This window comes from Nelumbo lutea, chromosome 7 (genome assembly GCF_056320005.1).
Source record: "Nelumbo lutea isolate HS-2025 chromosome 7, American lotus-T2T, whole genome shotgun sequence".
Classification (NCBI taxonomy): domain Eukaryota; kingdom Viridiplantae; phylum Streptophyta; class Magnoliopsida; order Proteales; family Nelumbonaceae; genus Nelumbo; species Nelumbo lutea.
The window spans coordinates 61,827,326-61,843,961 of NC_142690.1; the positions used below are offsets into that span (position 1 = coordinate 61,827,326).

General features: G+C 38.9%; 2 protein-coding genes and 1 pseudogene across 4 annotated transcripts; all 3 read left to right on the forward strand.

Annotated features, from left to right (window-relative positions):
• The first annotated feature begins 2,084 nt into the window (after positions 1 to 2,084).
• Positions 2,085 to 8,425, forward strand: LOC148846683 (isocitrate dehydrogenase [NADP]). Of its 2 annotated transcripts, XM_088954977.1 has the most exons (16): positions 2,085 to 2,285; positions 3,245 to 3,288; positions 3,404 to 3,513; positions 3,941 to 3,978; positions 4,092 to 4,169; positions 4,269 to 4,322; positions 4,444 to 4,545; positions 4,707 to 4,795; positions 4,913 to 5,016; positions 5,109 to 5,177; positions 5,260 to 5,375; positions 5,552 to 5,586; positions 6,290 to 6,432; positions 6,552 to 6,674; positions 6,759 to 6,848; positions 8,143 to 8,425. In XM_088954977.1, the coding sequence occupies exons 1-16, from the start codon at positions 2,237 to 2,239 to the stop codon at positions 8,150 to 8,152; spliced, it is 1,254 nt and encodes a 417-aa protein (XP_088811103.1). In that variant the 5' UTR covers positions 2,085 to 2,236; the 3' UTR covers positions 8,153 to 8,425. The 2 variants fall into 2 exon arrangements, with proteins under 2 accessions (XP_088811103.1, XP_088811104.1); XM_088954978.1 differs by lacking the exon at positions 8,143 to 8,425 and having other exon boundaries at positions 6,759 to 6,917.
• Positions 8,426 to 11,409: 2,984 nt separating this feature from the next.
• On the forward strand, positions 11,410 to 12,104 carry LOC148846684 (seed maturation protein). The gene has a single exon (XM_088955991.1). It carries the CDS (start codon positions 11,820 to 11,822, stop codon positions 12,102 to 12,104), a length of 285 nt encoding a protein of 94 aa, XP_088812117.1. The 5' UTR covers positions 11,410 to 11,819.
• A 124-nt stretch (positions 12,105 to 12,228) lies between these two features.
• Positions 12,229 to 15,251, forward strand: LOC148846685 (pentatricopeptide repeat-containing protein At2g01510, mitochondrial pseudogene; annotated as a pseudogene). The gene has a single exon (XR_016102223.1). The product of XR_016102223.1 is annotated as a pentatricopeptide repeat-containing protein At2g01510, mitochondrial pseudogene (transcript).
• The last annotated feature ends 1,385 nt before the right edge of the window (positions 15,252 to 16,636 follow it).

The window sequence follows — 16,636 nt, forward strand, 5'->3', positions numbered from 1 at the left end:
ATCGTTTCCAAACCCAGCCTAAGGTTCAATTTAAAAAGGGTACAAATACAAATATGTACAATATAAATACATACAAAATATAAGATTTTGTATTTTACATATTTGTATTTGTACCCCTTCAAAACTGGGCCTTAGTCTTTATTTTAAAAGAGCATAAATGCTGGTTTAGTGCATATATGTGCTTTGGTTCAATTTTACTAGTGTTTGGCAAGAATTCTAGTGTTTGGAATGTCTTTATTCCAATATATGTTTGCATTCAAAATAAGAGCCAAAAAAAAGGTAAATCAGGATTTACTCTTCACATAGCACCTCACACAAGCTCACATCACATCCCACTTCGTATTGGGAACATCTCCCAAGAATAAAAAACAGACGTGGATTTATGTTAGTATCTATAACAACTAAAAATCATTTGGTAAGGATACAAAATTATCATTACAAAACTCAATTAACTTGCATTTTCGGTTCAATTTGAAAAGAGTATAAATACCAATATTTTAAAAACCGACCCAGAGGTCAAACTGTTTTCACCTTTAGGTCGTGGGTCACCAATTCGACCATCTGGACCAAGTGGGTCAAACTATGAATTATGTTTTAGATAGGTTATATGTATTGTTTTATATTTAATTTATGTTTTTTATTTTTTTTATTTATAAAAATATTAAAAATTACAATTTTGACGCCAAAAGGGTTTTTTTTTTTGCAAAAATAGTGGGATAAATGCCTTGGGTCGCATATATACCAAAAAGTTACCCAAAATATTTTGTGCAAAGTTATAGCCTCCAAAAGTTTGCATGCGTTGAATGTGATTAGGTTGAACGAGTCAATTGTTGAACCAGTTGTGTCAAATGATTTTTGACCAAATCAACATTTTTGATTGACTGATTGACGGATTTTAATAGAACTGGACCTGGATCCCTAATCGAATGACGATTCAAATGGTTTAACCGATTGGATCAACAACAGGTTGAAAACACCTAATAAATACAAATATGTAGGGGTGAGCATTCAATTTATTTGATTCAAAAACTGAAATTTTAAAAATCGAATTGAAAAAATAAAAAGCAAACCGAAACGAAATTTTAGAAAAACCGAAATAACCTAAACCAAATTTTTTGGTTGAGTTTTTTGTTATTTTAGTCAAAACCAAATTTTAATAATATATTCTATATTATAAAATATATATCATGAAATCAAATTTCATTATATTAATATATAAATATATAATATATTATATATTATATGTGACATATTATATAGTGTATATTATATACTAAAGTTTGATTTATTCAATTAATCGAACAAACGGAATAGAAATTTTCCGTTAGATTTTTCGATTTTAACCAAATAATGCTCACCCTTACGGATAATGCAAATACATCTAAAATAATACAAACCCAAAGTGGAGCCGAAAGAGTTTTTTGGCGGAGCACGAGAGCAGCAGATCCCGAGTAAGGCCTCTATGACTGCAGCTAAAGACAATTTAGGGCATTTTGGTGCTTCTTTCTGCGCGATCTTTTTAGTTATTTACAAGTCGGACAGACTGATTTTCGGTCTATTTCCATTTGGCTTGTGGAAGATCTAATCGGCAAAAATTGAAGTACCGAAAAGACGCAAAAAGCCCATTTTGAAAAGCTCCAAATGAAGCTTTTCATATTTTTCGCATTTTATTCTCATGCAAAAAGACATGAAAAAATGCACGAAAAGACGTACTTCAAAGTGCTTAGATCTTCATCTAAAAGCTCAATGTATATTTTGACTATCGGAAGATATTCCCAAAAAGACACTTCAAAACGGGGCTATTCTTTTGAGGCTGCTAAATACAATTTAGTGTTTTTTTTTTTTCTTCTAGAAAACAATTTAGTTGTTTTTAATAAATTCAGATGAAAAATTATTCAAAAATGTTTAAATGGTCCAGCGTTCCGTGGTCTTTTAGTAAATTCAGATGAAAAGTAGGGCTAATTTAACTTCCAAGTCGAAAAATCCATCAAATAGTCAAGAAGCCAGTCAACAACCGGCACCTGCCCGTCGCTTTTGCACTCGTAACAGTCCGTCAATTTCTATAAGAAGGACATTTTTCTTTCTTGCTAGCGGATTTCGGACCAACCTCTTTCTTCCTTCCTTTCTCCGACTGCTATCAGATCAATCTATCGGCGGAGGAACGACAGTGTCAGATCTCCGGCTCTCCACCTCCCGGGTCTCTTAAAGTTCCCCTAGATCGACCGTTCACGGAGAAATGGCGTTCGAGAAGATCAAGGTCGCCAATCCCATCGTTGAGATGGATGGTGAGCTCCTTTTCCTTTTGTTCTTTCATTTTTTCCTTCTGTTCTTTACCATTTTAGTTTCATTTTACACGGATCTGTTCCCTGTTCACTCCTCAAGAGTATACATAGGGGATGAAACAAAAAAATAAAAGAGAATCTCCTTGAGTTTTGCTCTGGTTATGATTCAGTAACGAAAGATCCAACAGCGGAATCAAATGAGACTAACGAGTGGCTGATGCTTGTAAATGTTGTCTATTTATAGACAAATTTATTTTATTTTTTCGATCACATGATTTTGTTGTCTTTCTTATACAGTGTTTAGTCCAATGATGTATAACGTGTCTGATTACCAGAGTGATTCTCACTACGCCTTTGATTCATTCCACTTCGGAAAGGAAAATGATAAAGAAATAATTGTTCCGCAAGTAGTTGAACGTTAAATCCTGTAGTTTAAAATATAACTATCTGTTAGGACGTCGAACTTGCGGATCAAGGCTGCCTATGTGTCTTCTAGCTCATGCCTGGACCTCGGATTGTCGAAGTTGCTTCTTTCACGTGTAAATACCTTAGCTTAAATATCAGTTTTATTGTAACTTGCTTTGCCTAGTTGTCAGACATTTAGCAGTGTTGAGATTATACAATATATGAACACGTCTTCCCACCTTTTTTTGGTGAGGAAGATGCATCATTCTGTTATTATTCAGTACAGAGACTCCAATTGGTTATGGGGATGAGCAAATTTTAAGATAAGACCATGTGAAATATTTTGGTTTGTCAGATGATCACCTGTCTTTGGTGGAGTGGGATGATATTATGAGAAAAACGACCGTCTTAGAAACCACAAGGAAGTTTGGCAGAATCTGTTTGTATCTATTTCAAATAATTAGGCTTTTGATTAGATGTTGCACTATGTCAACCACTTGCCACTTTACCTCCTTGCTTTTATCTTATTTTGTGCTGCCCCAATTTCTATGATGCAGGGGATGAAATGACTCGCGTCTTTTGGAAGTCTATTAAGGAAAAGGTAATTGAGTTCCATTTAACTCAATTATGATGTTCATTTCATCCTAAGTTCCAGTGCATTAGTTCTTATTTATATATTGTTCTTATTTGAGTGAATTTGCATTGAATTATTGCAGCTTATTTTCCCCTTCCTGGAGTTGGATATAAAGTACTTTGACCTTGGACTCCCTAATCGTGATGCTACAGATGATAAAGTTACAATTGAGAGTGCAGAAGCTACACTTAAGTATGCATCATCTTTTTCATTTCTCTTTTTCCTTATGAGTTAGATTCTCTAGAAAAGAAAGTGGCCCCTTTCCGTGGGTGTTGGTGGGTTTATTTAGGAGAAATGCCTTTTAACTTCTTATTATCATTCTTTTTATGTTTCTTTTGCTCAATATTTTGAGTTTAGTATGTCTGTATGACTACATACCAACCAAAGTTTCCATTTATTGTTGGATGTGTTTTCTGTTCACTCTTTTTACTGAATGGCTAAGCTTTATCACCCTTTCCCTTTGATGCTAGTTCCTTCTTGGAGGATGCATCAAGACTAGTCATTGCATTATCATACATGGATCCATTGTTGCTGGACGCTCAGATGTCTAATGTCGTTAATTAGGTCCATATAACAATGTTACTTCTCTCATTATCATGCTAATATGATATTATTGTAGGTACAACGTAGCAATCAAGTGTGCAACCATAACTCCAGGTATACTTATCTAAACTTCTGAAACATATACTTCCATTTGGCCATATTTGTATTTGTTTTTATATAGGTTGCAAATGGATCTAGTTTGACAAATTTGGTCGTATGATTCACAGATGAAGCTCGTGTCAAAGAATTCAACTTAAAATATATGTGGAAGAGCCCAAATGGGACAATTAGGAACATATTGAATGGTTAGTGAAATTTAATAATATTTTGGTGCTCCAAATGCTACTTGGTTGGTAATGATGTCTAATTCCTTCCTGGCTATCTCTAATCTCCACTTATTTCAGGTACGGTGTTTAGAGAACCAATTATTTGCAAAAACATCCCAAGACTTGTCCCAGGTATAAATACTCTTCAATTATGACATCCACTTCTCAGTTGTAGCAAATAAGAAAATTTCCTTTGTTGGTTCATTCTTTCATTCTTTGGTAATAACTTAACCACATTAACTTTTGTTATTAGGTTGGACCAAGGCCATATGCATCGGAAGGCATGCATTTGGTGACCAATACCGTGCTACTGATACTGTTGTTAAGGGACCTGGCAAACTTAAATTGGTCTTTGGTATGAGGTTTTCTTTAGCAAAGAGTTTCCTAGGCCTTCTTCTATATGCTTCTGCTGTTTGGTTAAAATATATTTTGCACAAAAATTTACTTTAGTGTGAATGGCTCAATGCACCTGTTATGTCTTTATTACTTACAGGAAAATTTTGATACTGTTGACAGTTCCAGAAGGACAGGATGAGAAGACAGAATTAGAGGTTTATGATTTTAAGGGTGCAGGAGTAGCTCTATCCATGTACAACACTGATGAGGTTTGTGTTCTGTAGCATCATAGTTTCTTTATTGAGTGGGTAACAATACAGACCCAGTTAACCTTTTTAATAAATCTGTAAAACCCTTATTTTTTTCTTTCCTGCATTTGTATGCAGTCAATTGATGCCTTCGCTGAGGCTTCAATGGCCACAGCTTACCAGAAAAAGTGGCCACTTTATCTTAGCACAAAAAATACAATTCTTAAGAAATACGATGGACGGTATGCCACTTGCTTTGACATGCCTCTGTATTTTCCTTTTCCATTTTGCATCTAGTTTTCCATTCCAACGAAATTGTCTTTATTTGCTGAAGGTTCAAGGACATATTCCAAGAAGTTTATGAAAGTAAATGGGAATCAAAGTTTAAGGCTGCTGGAATATGGTGAGATCATGCCCCATGCTGCTGTTTTTTGTGGTTCTGAATTCTTGCCATAGCTAATGGGTTTATTCAATTGCACCGTCAGGTATGAGCATCGACTTATTGATGATATGGTTGCTTATGCACTTAAGAGTGAAGGTGGTTATGTCTGGGCATGCAAGAATTATGATGGAGATGTGCAGAGTGACTTTTTAGCTCAAGGTTGGTATAGATTCTAGTTGTTACCTTTCTAGAGCTTCTTGTAAGTTTATGTAGTTGGTGCTTCTGTTATTATGATCAGTAAACTGGAAGCTTTGCTACTGGAGTTATTTTAGTAAGATTATAACTAAGGCATTTGTTGCTCTATTTAATGTAAAACTTTATTTCTTTGGTTTCAGGTTTTGGGTCTCTTGGGTTAATGACATCAGTATTGGTAGGTCTGCTGTTCACAGTTTGCATGAATATGTACATATTTTATATTTACGAGTTTGTTCATGTGCATTTTTGTGAGAAAGTCTTTGGCTTACTTAATATGTTGAGAACTCTTGATTATGAGAATGTAGATTACAATATCCTGAATCTCTGACTTTCTATTAATTTGTCTATTTTGTTTTTTTATTCTGTTTGCTTGTTTTGGGGAGGGTCATTTTTTTTTTTTGTATCAACTTCCAAAGCTTATAGAATTATTACAAATCATGGTTTTTGAACCGTCGTTGACCTGGGCAGTCAGATTGTTTGGCCCAGAAATCATCCAGTCAACCGGTTCTGTTTCACCCCTGAACCGGAATCTTGCCAAAAAACTGTTGACTTGGTCAACAACCCACTGACCTGGGTGGTCAAACTGTTGACCTATTCGACCTGGACAACGGTTTCGGACCGGATGGTCAATTGCTGGCCCAGAAACCAGTGGCCAAAGCAGTTCTAGTTCCAGTTCCGGTTCCGGGTCAGTTTTTAAAACATTGTTACAAATTTATACAAGGTCAACCAATTTTGGCTGAATCTAGGAAATGTATCAGTACTTGGAATACAGTTTCAGAATGTATTTCCAAATTCATATTTATTTATAAAAAAAAAGTGCATATATTTCCAAATTCATGAAATGCTAGTCCAAATAAGCCCCTCATGCCCTGTATCAGGTATGCCCAGATGGAAAAACCATTGAAGCTGAAGCAGCCCATGGCACAGTGACACGCCATTACCGAGTTCATCAGAAAGGAGGTGAAACCAGTACAAATAGCATTGCTTCAATCTTTGCTTGGTCCCGAGGGCTTGCACACAGGTATGGAATTATCAGATTGCTAGATTCATTAACTTGTAGGATATATGATAATACATAACAGTAGGAATGACATCATCAATTTCATGGAGAATGTTAAGCAAATGGGTTGATCTTGACAGGGCAAAGTTGGATGAAAATTCTCGATTGCTAGATTTTACTGAGAAATTGGAAGCTGCTTCTGTTGGAGCTGTGGAATCAGGAAAAATGACCAAGGATCTTGCGCTTCTCATCCATGGATCCAAGTAAATATTTTCAGAATGGTTCCATTTCTGTATTTGTGCTGCTGTTTTTAATGTTTATGTTAAGAGTTTCTTTTTCTTGTACAGGGTCACCAGGGACCATTATCTGAATACTGAAGAATTCATTGATGCTGTGGCTGAGGATCTTAGAGCTAGACTGTTGGGCAAAGCAAAGTTGTAATACCCTACCCCCTAACTATGCCTTGTGAAACAAATGATGCATAGAAAGCAGTCCTTTGCTTAAAACATTATAGTGCATAAAACTTATCAGGAAAAGTAACATTATGGTGCATCAGTAGTTCTGGAATTGATTTTTCTGCTCTCTCTCTCTCTCTCTCTCTCTCTCTCTCCCCTACTTGTACTGCACAGTGCTGCATCTCCTGTGGCAAGCTTTGTGTAGAATTGAAGTGGCTTCGTGCTAAAAGAGTTCACTATGGTGGATGATGAACAATTTAGCTTGCATGGGATTGCAGTTTCACATGTTATTGAAAAGGAATATTTCTTTGTGATATCTTGAAAATATTTGAATGTTTTGTTTTCTTCTAATAGCTTTCATTCATGGTTTACATTTAAACATTCCCTTTCCCATGGCAAGCTTTGTGTAGAATTGAAGTGGCTTGGTGATTAAAGAACTGACTATGGTGGACACTTGTCTTTTTCATGCATGGATGAAGGAACAACTTAGCTTGCATGGGATTGCAGTTTAACATGTTACTGAAAGGGAATGTTTCTTTGTGATCTGTTGAAACTATTTGAATATTTTGTTTTCTTTTAATAGTTTTCATTCATAGTTTACATTTAAACATAACTTTTTATAAATGTGCTTAATAAAAAATATATGCTGATCAAGCATTTGAAGTTTATTTATTGTTAAAAATTTTGTTGCAATCAGAATGGGACAATTCTGAGAACTAACCTTTCCATTTCCCATGAGCCAAATTGTAAAATTCATTGCAGCCTTCAATCTGCCCCCACAGAATTCCAGAATAAGTTGTGTAGGCATAAAAATGCTTTATGTGGCAACTTTCAATGCAAAGGCAGATAAACTCCAGAATACCAAACACCCTCTTAATTTGTTTGGAAGAATGGAAAGAATGTAGGCCCTATGATCAGGCGAGACCAGGTGGTCTACAAACAGGATTTATTCAAGTCACTATTTTTTGGCTTCCGGTATATAGGTTGAATGGTAAAATTGGAGATGGAATCACATCCATTTTCAGCTATAAAAATAAATGAACAAGGGTTACATATAATTTTTTGGGTAGGTAGGAAGTTAGGTTCAAGAATCACGGATTATTCTACTTTTTATCTGTCTTTTTAACCTTTCTGTCATCATCCTTTGTTCTCGTTGATGGTCGTTGCCCTTTTTTCTTGTTCCTTTTTTTTTTTTTATCCACATCCTGTTCCTTTTCTTTTCACTCTGAAAGTTGATTGGATTTTTTTATGTTGCTTTCATGTCATTTGATTGCAGGTCGGAGTAGGGAGTGGAAGAGTTATCTATTTTTCTTTTGGGTGATCCGGCGATTTTTGAAGAAATAAAGAGGGGAATTAGCTTATTAGTAAAGAGGTTAGTGCTGTTCTATGGGGACTTGCCCCAAACAATTTTACTTACTATTTGCACTTGCCTTTTGGCAATTTGCTCTTCCTTTAACAATTTAAATTACCAAGTACCAATTGAACTGCTACTGCCTTAAATATATTTGGCAGCATTCTCATTTTAGGAATTTCAATAGTTTAGACTGCTTTTAACAAAATCCAATATTTTAGGATTCAAATGTTACCACGTATTTCCTCAAGGGTAAATTCCATACCTGGGGATGTCAAATGGACCAGGTTTGGGTTGGACCCTTCTGAATCAAAATCAATTTGGGACATTGAATTGGGCCAGACCAGACATTGAATTTGCCCATGTATTTATTGGATTGGACCTGGTCTATTTGTAATGTATTTATACTGGACTGGGTTGGATTGAACCAATGCCCTTGCCCAGGTTTGGGTTGGACTCAATCTAAATTAAAACCAATTTGAACAGTTTGGACAGACCAGACATTAAATTGGATCAGTAAAGTACTCGTCGGATTGGATCTATAATAGACTCGAACCAATATCCGGTCCATAGACAGCCCTACGTATATACCTCTCCCGGTTCCCTTTGAAATGCCAATAAACCTATCCATTAGCATTCTGTTAGGCAAATGGACGAAAATGCCTGTGCCTCATGTAATATCGAGATTATCCATCTACGTGATGTTGCCTGGTCTCCACTTTCAAAAACTAATGGAATAAGACGAGGCAAACTTGTCCCAAAAAGAAATTTGGGTATGTACAAATGTCTAGTGCATCATGTGATAGGGACATTTTTCATCTTTACTGGCTGGATGCTAACAGAGGCGGAAAATTGCATAAATCTCACATATGCATCAACTCCAATGATAAAATGACAAAACATATATGAAATACAATGTTTAATCTTTTGTCGAATGAACCGGTTCCACACAAATGCATGTGGCTGGGAGGTTTTTTTTTTTTAAGATTTGTGTATTCTCGTACACGAGGATTTTGCTATAGAAAAGTTAAAAAAATGCTTTACTGTCACACTTACAAAGATGTGGTATCTCATTTTTTTTTCTTCGACAACGCAATGTTGACCATTTTGCTGAAATGAAGCATGAAATTTACGCTTGATAAACAGGTAGCAAAAAAATGCACTGATTTCTCATGTTCCAAATTAATATTGAAACCAAAATCGTCACTCTATCTCTATGGTGACAATACATTACAAACAATAGGTGGACAATAGGTGGTTAAGGTGGGTGCTTGATGTCGTGGTGTAGAGATGGCAATTTTTTCCATTAAACCAGGGCTCTATCCTGAATTGGGTGGATTTTTCCCGATCTGAAACAGGATGGGGTGGGAGATGGGGAAAACTTTTTCGATCCAAAACTAGGATGGGTGAGGATGGGGTTTGTATATAATTCCTGGAATCTGATCTGAACTTGGGGATAAATTATTAAAATACCCTTAAATTATTAATTTTTAAAATTCCTTTAAGTTTTCCTTAAATTTTCAAAATCTTAGGATTCTATAATCTCATTTTTTAAATACCCCCAAATTTTCATAATTTATTTCTAAAATACTCCTAAATTCTTAAAATTCTATTCCTAAATTACCCCCCTGAAGTTGATATATTTTTGGTGATGTCTTGTGATGGGAAAATTTGGGAATTCCCCGTGCCTGACAAGAAAAAGGTGCTCATCCTCAACCCATCTTGCTACCAGAAGAGTGGAGACAGGGAACAAGATAGGGGATTTTGTTTGTGTATGGATATTGCCATTGAACTTGAAAAAAATAAAAAAAGGAAGAATGAAGGTTCAGCGCATGGTCAGAATTTGTAGGCTTAAAGTATTGTTAGGGAAGGTGTTAGCTTAGAATTGATGCCAATTTATGGGTGGTCATTGATGCATAAAGTGTGAATTGTTGACATTTTGAATGTTTATAACTCTGCATTAGAAATCAGAAATCTACATTGAACCTGTCTACTTTTCCGCGGTATAAAATATTTGTATCTAATCAACCCAATCAAACAATATTGTGGTTTGGTAAAATCCAATCACCTATATGGTGCAGAGTGCAGACATGATGAAAAAACGAGCATACAACGCAATTATACTAAACACGATCGGGCAACTGGAATGTAGGCCTGCTCTTCGTCTTCGTCAGTAGTTTGATTTAATGTCATATCAAATAGGATTCAAACTTCCAAGTTCCAACTTGCACACAGTAATTACTTGGCAACGAGCCATCCATTTTCAATTTTGTTCTTTTTTAATCTTATTTGAGCTCCTACCACCACAGCTCTGTTGATAACTTGGAGATTGCTCGACCCGCAATTTCATTATGTCCTCTTGTGTATAAAATTAAGATAAAGCGTTATTTGGCCTCGTTCGTTTTAATTCATTTACATAAGTGAGTTTATTCAGGTGTTTTATAGGCAAACATTGTATGGATTCTGAACCTTTTTTTTTCTTGTTTGGGAGGTGGGGGGAGGAGATTAGTGCTATCGACTAAACAACTTGCCCACCCTTTTGTAACTAGTACTTTCTAGAAAATTTACTGTGGGACCTATTATATTTATAATGGCATATAAATGTGAGAATCATGATCAATTATCTGATTAATGTATAGGGCTGGATTCGAACCTAGTTGAATCGATTACTGTTAATTACTTCAGCTTACCAAAATAGTGTTAGGCTCAAGTTCAAATTCGATTCGGCTCAAAAGTTTGTAAGTCTAAGTTCAGTTCAATTCAAGCTAGAACTACAATTCAAGCTTGAACTATAAGTCAAGCTTCCTATAAAAAATGAAAATTATATTATTTTTATTTTTTTATACAAAATATTAAGAATTATAAAATTATTTATTATCATACATATAAAATATAAAAGTATTATAAATAATATTTATTATTATATATAAAATATATGCATATATAAATATTATTATACATATAATAAAAATTATATATGTATGTATGCATTAGTCTTGTGAGTCAAACTTTTTATGAGTTAAACTTGAATAATTCATGAAAAACTCAATTTATTTATACTTACGAACAAGAGAAAATCTATAATACAAGAATTAAAACCCACCTATAAATTTTGATAAATAACACTGATTCGCTACCACGTTTATGATTGCAGTTAATTAGTCAATAAATTTTTTCGAATAGATGCCATTATCATAGTTGAAGTTATGAACCCAATTGGACCAGGCTATGCCCCATTGTCATAGGCGTTAAGCCCGGTTCAGACCAAAGATGCAAAGACCATGAACACAGACACCCGCCGACTGCTGCACCCACCTTCCACCGTATTCGAAAGAAAAAAAACATACCCGTCGGTTTTGTAGAGCATGGCTGACACGTACTGGGAAAAAAAACTAACGTGTCGGTGAAATGAAGATGAGAAGCCTGCAGTTGGGAAAGACCAATCGGAATAACGACACATGGGGTGAAGCCAGAGAGTCAAGAGGTAAGGAGAAGTGGATACTGGGGCTTACTGCTCAGTAGCTGCAGTATAGCTATAAATTTGGGAGGAAGGGGGTGGTTGGAAGAAGGAAAAACAAGGAAACAAAGGGAGAGAGAGAGAGATGTCAGGAGCTCAGGGAGCACAGCCAAAGGAGTCATTCACTGCAACGATTTACGAGTCCGTGCAAGGAGGAGATAACAAGACGAGGACTGACATCCGCTCCAAAGAAGACGTGGGGGGGATTCAGGTGGACAGTCTTCAAGAAAAGGTCAAAGATGCCGCCGGCAAAGGTGGTCCCGTCTTCGGCGCCGGAAATGAAGATAACAAACAAGACCTGGGTGTCACCGGCGCCGGAAATGAAGATAACAAACAAGACCTGGGTGTCACCGGCACCGGACCTTCTTAAAAGTAGGATAATAGAGGGACTTGGAAGAGCTGCTGCAGCCGCCTGAAGTGATAAGTCATCGATGATGATGTAGTCTCTATGGAGCGTGTCTTGTATTTTCCTTTTGTTTTGTTTTGTTTTGTGTATTATTATTATTATTATTATTATTAATTTTATTATAATATACGCATGAATGGGGGAGGTGCGGTAGAACGGAGTTTTGTGGGGGTGGTCATGTGTAAAAATACATGCTTAAAATAACGGCAATACATAGTACATGTATGAATTATAATGGTTATGGCCTTAACTACTCTTATGGGTAGGCCCTATTCCTATTTTATTATTTAATGCACCTTTCTCCCAGTTTTATTTTATCACGCATATAGACACACATGACACATCCATGCACCATGATCTGAGGCTATGGACCTTATAGTGGTAATTGGGCCAGGCCCAACTAAAAGAACTAAGTAGCCGTTCAGCCGTTCAACCGTTCAAGTTCAAATGATCTGACTTCTGAGGAGGCTATAAGCAAAAGATTGTTTGTATTTTAGCAAAATACTTGGTTGCTACATGGAGTAGGAGTGTTTGTATTTTACCATAATATTTTATGGTTTATTATATGATTTAGAGTTTAATAAGAATTTAAGATTTAGATCTAAAAATGAGGAGAACAAAAGGCTAATGCAAAATGGGCCGGGCCCAAGCCCAACTCAACTCAACGAATTAGTTCACTGCTTCCAACCAAGTAACCCTCAAATCAATCCAGCCATTATCTATATTCCATCTTTTTTAAAGTGTTTTTTGGCTCTTCTCCTCCTGCTTCTCAACTTGCAGCAAAGCCGATGCAACTTCACTCCTCCCTAATAAAGAAGAGAAGCAGAAGCTCTCTTGCTCTTATTCCTTGCATCATCTTCTCCGTCAATCCATCTGCATTCTTATCCTTTGCAACATCTCCTCAGCCTTACGAACCCAAGAGATTTGTTAGAATCATACATCCTCTGTATGATCTCCACCACCACCGTGGCCCACTTTCACCATCATCGTCTTCTGCTACTGCTAGCCACCACTACGCTTCACTCCTCCAGTCTCTTATTGAGGGAAAAGCAATCGAGCCCGGGAAACAGATCCACGCTCACCTCCTCGTTACGGGCATCGGTTTGAGCACCATTGTAGCCACCAAACTCGTTAATCTCTACTCGGTTTGCAACCATTTACCCCATGCCCACTGCTTGTTCGACAGAATTCCTAAAGACAACGTCTTCCTTTGGAACGTTCTCATTCAGGGCTATGCTTGGAATGGACCCCATCAAGCCGCTCTCTCCCTTTACCACCAAATGTTTGAGTATGGTCTCCACCCTGACAACTTCACTTTCCCCTTCGTCCTCAAGGCATGCTCCGCCCTCCCTGCGCTGCAACAAGGGAGAGAGATCCATTGTCACGTCATACGGGCGGGGTGGGAATCGGACGTCTTTGTAGGGGCTGCGCTTATTGACATGTATGCCAAGTGTGGATGTGTAGCGACTGCTCGTCGAGTCTTTGACAACATTCTGGTAAGAGATGTGGTTTTCTGGAATTCCATGCTCGCTGCTTACTCCCAGAATGGGCACCCCGATGAGGCCCTTTGTCTGTGCCGTGAGATGGCTTTTGCCGGTTTGAGGCCCACTGTTGCAACTCTCGTCGCCGTCATCTCGGCGTCGGCTGACATTGCGGCTCTCCCTCAAGGGAGGGAACTCCATGGGTTTAGTTGGAGGCATGGTTTTGATTGTCAAGACAAAGTGAAAACGGCGCTTGTCAACATGTATGCCAAAAGCGGTTGGGTCCGAGTTGGTCGGAGACTGTTCGAGCGACTTGCAGAGAAGAGGGTTGTGTGCTGGAATTCCATGATTGCCGGTTATGCAATGCATGGTCATACCACGGAGGCCCTCGCCCTGTTCGAGGAGATGAAAAAGGAGGGTGCTCCACCCGATCACATAACTTTCGTGGGTGTTTTATCAGCTTGCAGCCGTGGAGGTTTGATGGATGAAGGGTGGAAGCTTTTCGAGTCGATGGTGAAGGAACACCTGATAGAGCCCACGGTTCAACACTATACGTGCATGGTTGATCTGCTTGGTCATTCTGGGCGGTTGGATGAGGCATACGATCTTATCATGCAGATGAAAGTAAGGCCGGACTCTGGTGTCTGGGGTGCTTTGCTGCACGCATCCAAAATCCACCGGAATGTCATGGTTGGGGAAAAGGCATTGGAGAGATTAATCGACCTTGAACCCAATGACGCAGGCAATTATGTGATCCTGTCAAACATCTACGCACAAGCTGGGAACTGGGAAGGAGTTGCAAGGGTGAGAGGGCTGATGAAGGAGAGAGGACTCAAGAAGAGCATCGCACTTAGCTGGATAGAAGTGAAGAACAAAACTCACGCATTTCTGGTTGGAGATACCTCCCATCCGCAATCAAACGAGATATATGCGGAGCTGGAGAGGGTGGGAGGACTGATGGAAGAAGCTGGGTACGTGCCGGATACCGCACCGGTTTTGCATGATGTAGAAGAGGATGAGAAAGGTAGAATGATTACTAGTCACAGTGAAAGGCTTGCAATTGCTTTTGGACTCATCAATACGCCACCAGGGACGAGGCTTCTGGTGAATAAGAACCTCCGAGTCTGTGATGACTGTCATGTGGCAATAAAGTTCATCTCAAAAATTACAGCCAGGGAAATCATCGTTAGAGACGTCAATCGCTACCATCATTTTAAAGATGGTGTTTGTTCTTGTGGAGATTATTGGTGACAAGCACAAGAAGGACTGAAGGAGATTATATAATTTGTTGCCACTTACAACGTAGAAGCCAATGCGCAATGTGCTATACAAGCACATCAGCTTGATTTGTCAAATATTGGAGTTTATGGGCATCTCACCAAGAGACTTTTCATATTCCAAACCACGTCAGCTTGCTATAGAGTGAAGGAACCATTCACAAGCGAGAGGTTTTATCTTCCACCTCTGACATTCCAAAGGTTTCTATGATTTTTCTTTTTGAAAATATCCAACAAACTACCATTGGTATTCTGGCATTTTTTCAATCTCCGCCTCTGGCAAGAAGTCATGTTAATGTGTATCGTGTTCTTGAAAAAATTGAATAAAATTATTGTTAAATGATTCCCTTTTTTTTTTCTGAATCTTGTGACAATTATAGCTAAAGAATGACAGTCCCAATAATGAAAGGAGAAGCACCGTTAATTTTTCTTCAATCTCCTTTTTCATTTATGATGTAACCGTTTCCGTTTCTGGCCACGTACCAATGTTTTGTGATGTAAAATTTTTTTGGCTAAGTGCCTCGTTATTTGACCTGGTGGTGACGTGCCTTAGTGATGAGCTACTTGGTGGCGAACTGCCTGGTGGAGCTGCTTAGGGGTGAACTGCCTGGTGGCGAGCTCCCTGGTGGCAAACTGCCTGGTGGCGAGCTCCCTGGTAGCGAACTGCCTGGTGGAGAGCTACCTGGTGGCAAACTCCCTACTAGGCGGCCTGTGCCTTAGAGAATGGTGGAGCTCTCTGGTGCAGCGCAACCCGACTGCCCTTAGCATGAGGTGGTCTTCTTTCCTTTGCAGGCAGTGGGAGCTGAGGGACCTGCGAGAATTCCATCTTTTCCTCCCCTTTGTAAGTGGCGGGAGCTGAGGGACCTGCGAGAACTCCATCTTTTCATCCTCTTTGTAGGCAGCGGGAGCTAAGGGACCTACGAGAACTAAATCAGAGGACCCAGGGGTATTTTCCCGACAGGGGTTCTCCGACGCTTAAGTTAGCACTCTGATTGTAGAGAGCTTTGAAGATAATATTGGAGAAACGAGAGAGCTAGAGAGCAGGGATTACCTCCATTTTTTCCATCCCCCTCCCCTTTGGGGGGTGAGGTCTTTATATACCGGAGTCCTCGCGGGTTAGGTGGGTGAAAAGCCTCCAAACGGTAAGACTCGTCACATCCCATCAGAACCGGGGTACGGTGATAAACTCCTCGAGGTCGTCAGGCTGGCGCTTGTGTCAGGTGGCCAGGTCGGCGCCTAGGCCAGGTTGTCAGGGCAACACCTGCGTCAGTCGGCGGGTCGGTGTCTGGGCCAGGTTGTCAGGTCGGCGCCTGTGTCATTCAGTGGGTCAATGTCTAGGCCAGGTCGTCAGGTCAGCGCCCGTGTCAATCGGCGGGTCGGTGTCTAGGCCAGGTCGTCAGGCAGGAGATCTTCCTGCGATACGCCAAACTACTCCTATACCGAGCTTCTCTACAAGTGACGAGCTGCCTATGGCGAGCTGTGGCAAGCTACTTATGGCGAGCTGCCTGTGGCGAGCTGTCTATGGCAAGCTTTGGCAGCTGCCTATGGCGAGCTACCCATGGCGAGCTGCCTATGGCGAGCTGCCAAGAGGCCATAGTTGGCATGAGGTGCCACGTGTCACAATTCCACTAGAGGGCCAAATCTGCCCTCATCAATTTACAATGAAAGCTAAAATTGGTTAATTGAAATTTGCCAACCTCTAAGAGCAGAGGGGCAATCACATCAGAGAGCCAAGTGG

What these genes read in the sequence shown, in the direction of transcription:
- LOC148846683 (XM_088954977.1), top strand. Translation starts at nt 2,237, where the DNA reads ATGGCGTTCGAGAAGATCAAGGTCGCCAATCCCATCGTTGAGATGGAT. An exon ending in AGTGCAGAAGCTACACTTAA is followed by an intron (nt 3,514 to 3,940) that starts GTATGCATCATC and finishes ATATTATTGTAG; the next exon opens with GTACAACGTAGCAATCAAGT. An exon ending in CATCCCAAGACTTGTCCCAG is followed by an intron (nt 4,323 to 4,443) that starts GTATAAATACTC and finishes TTTTGTTATTAG; the next exon opens with GTTGGACCAAGGCCATATGC.
- LOC148846684 (XM_088955991.1), top strand. Translation starts at nt 11,820, where the DNA reads ATGTCAGGAGCTCAGGGAGCACAGCCAAAGGAGTCATTCACTGCAACG.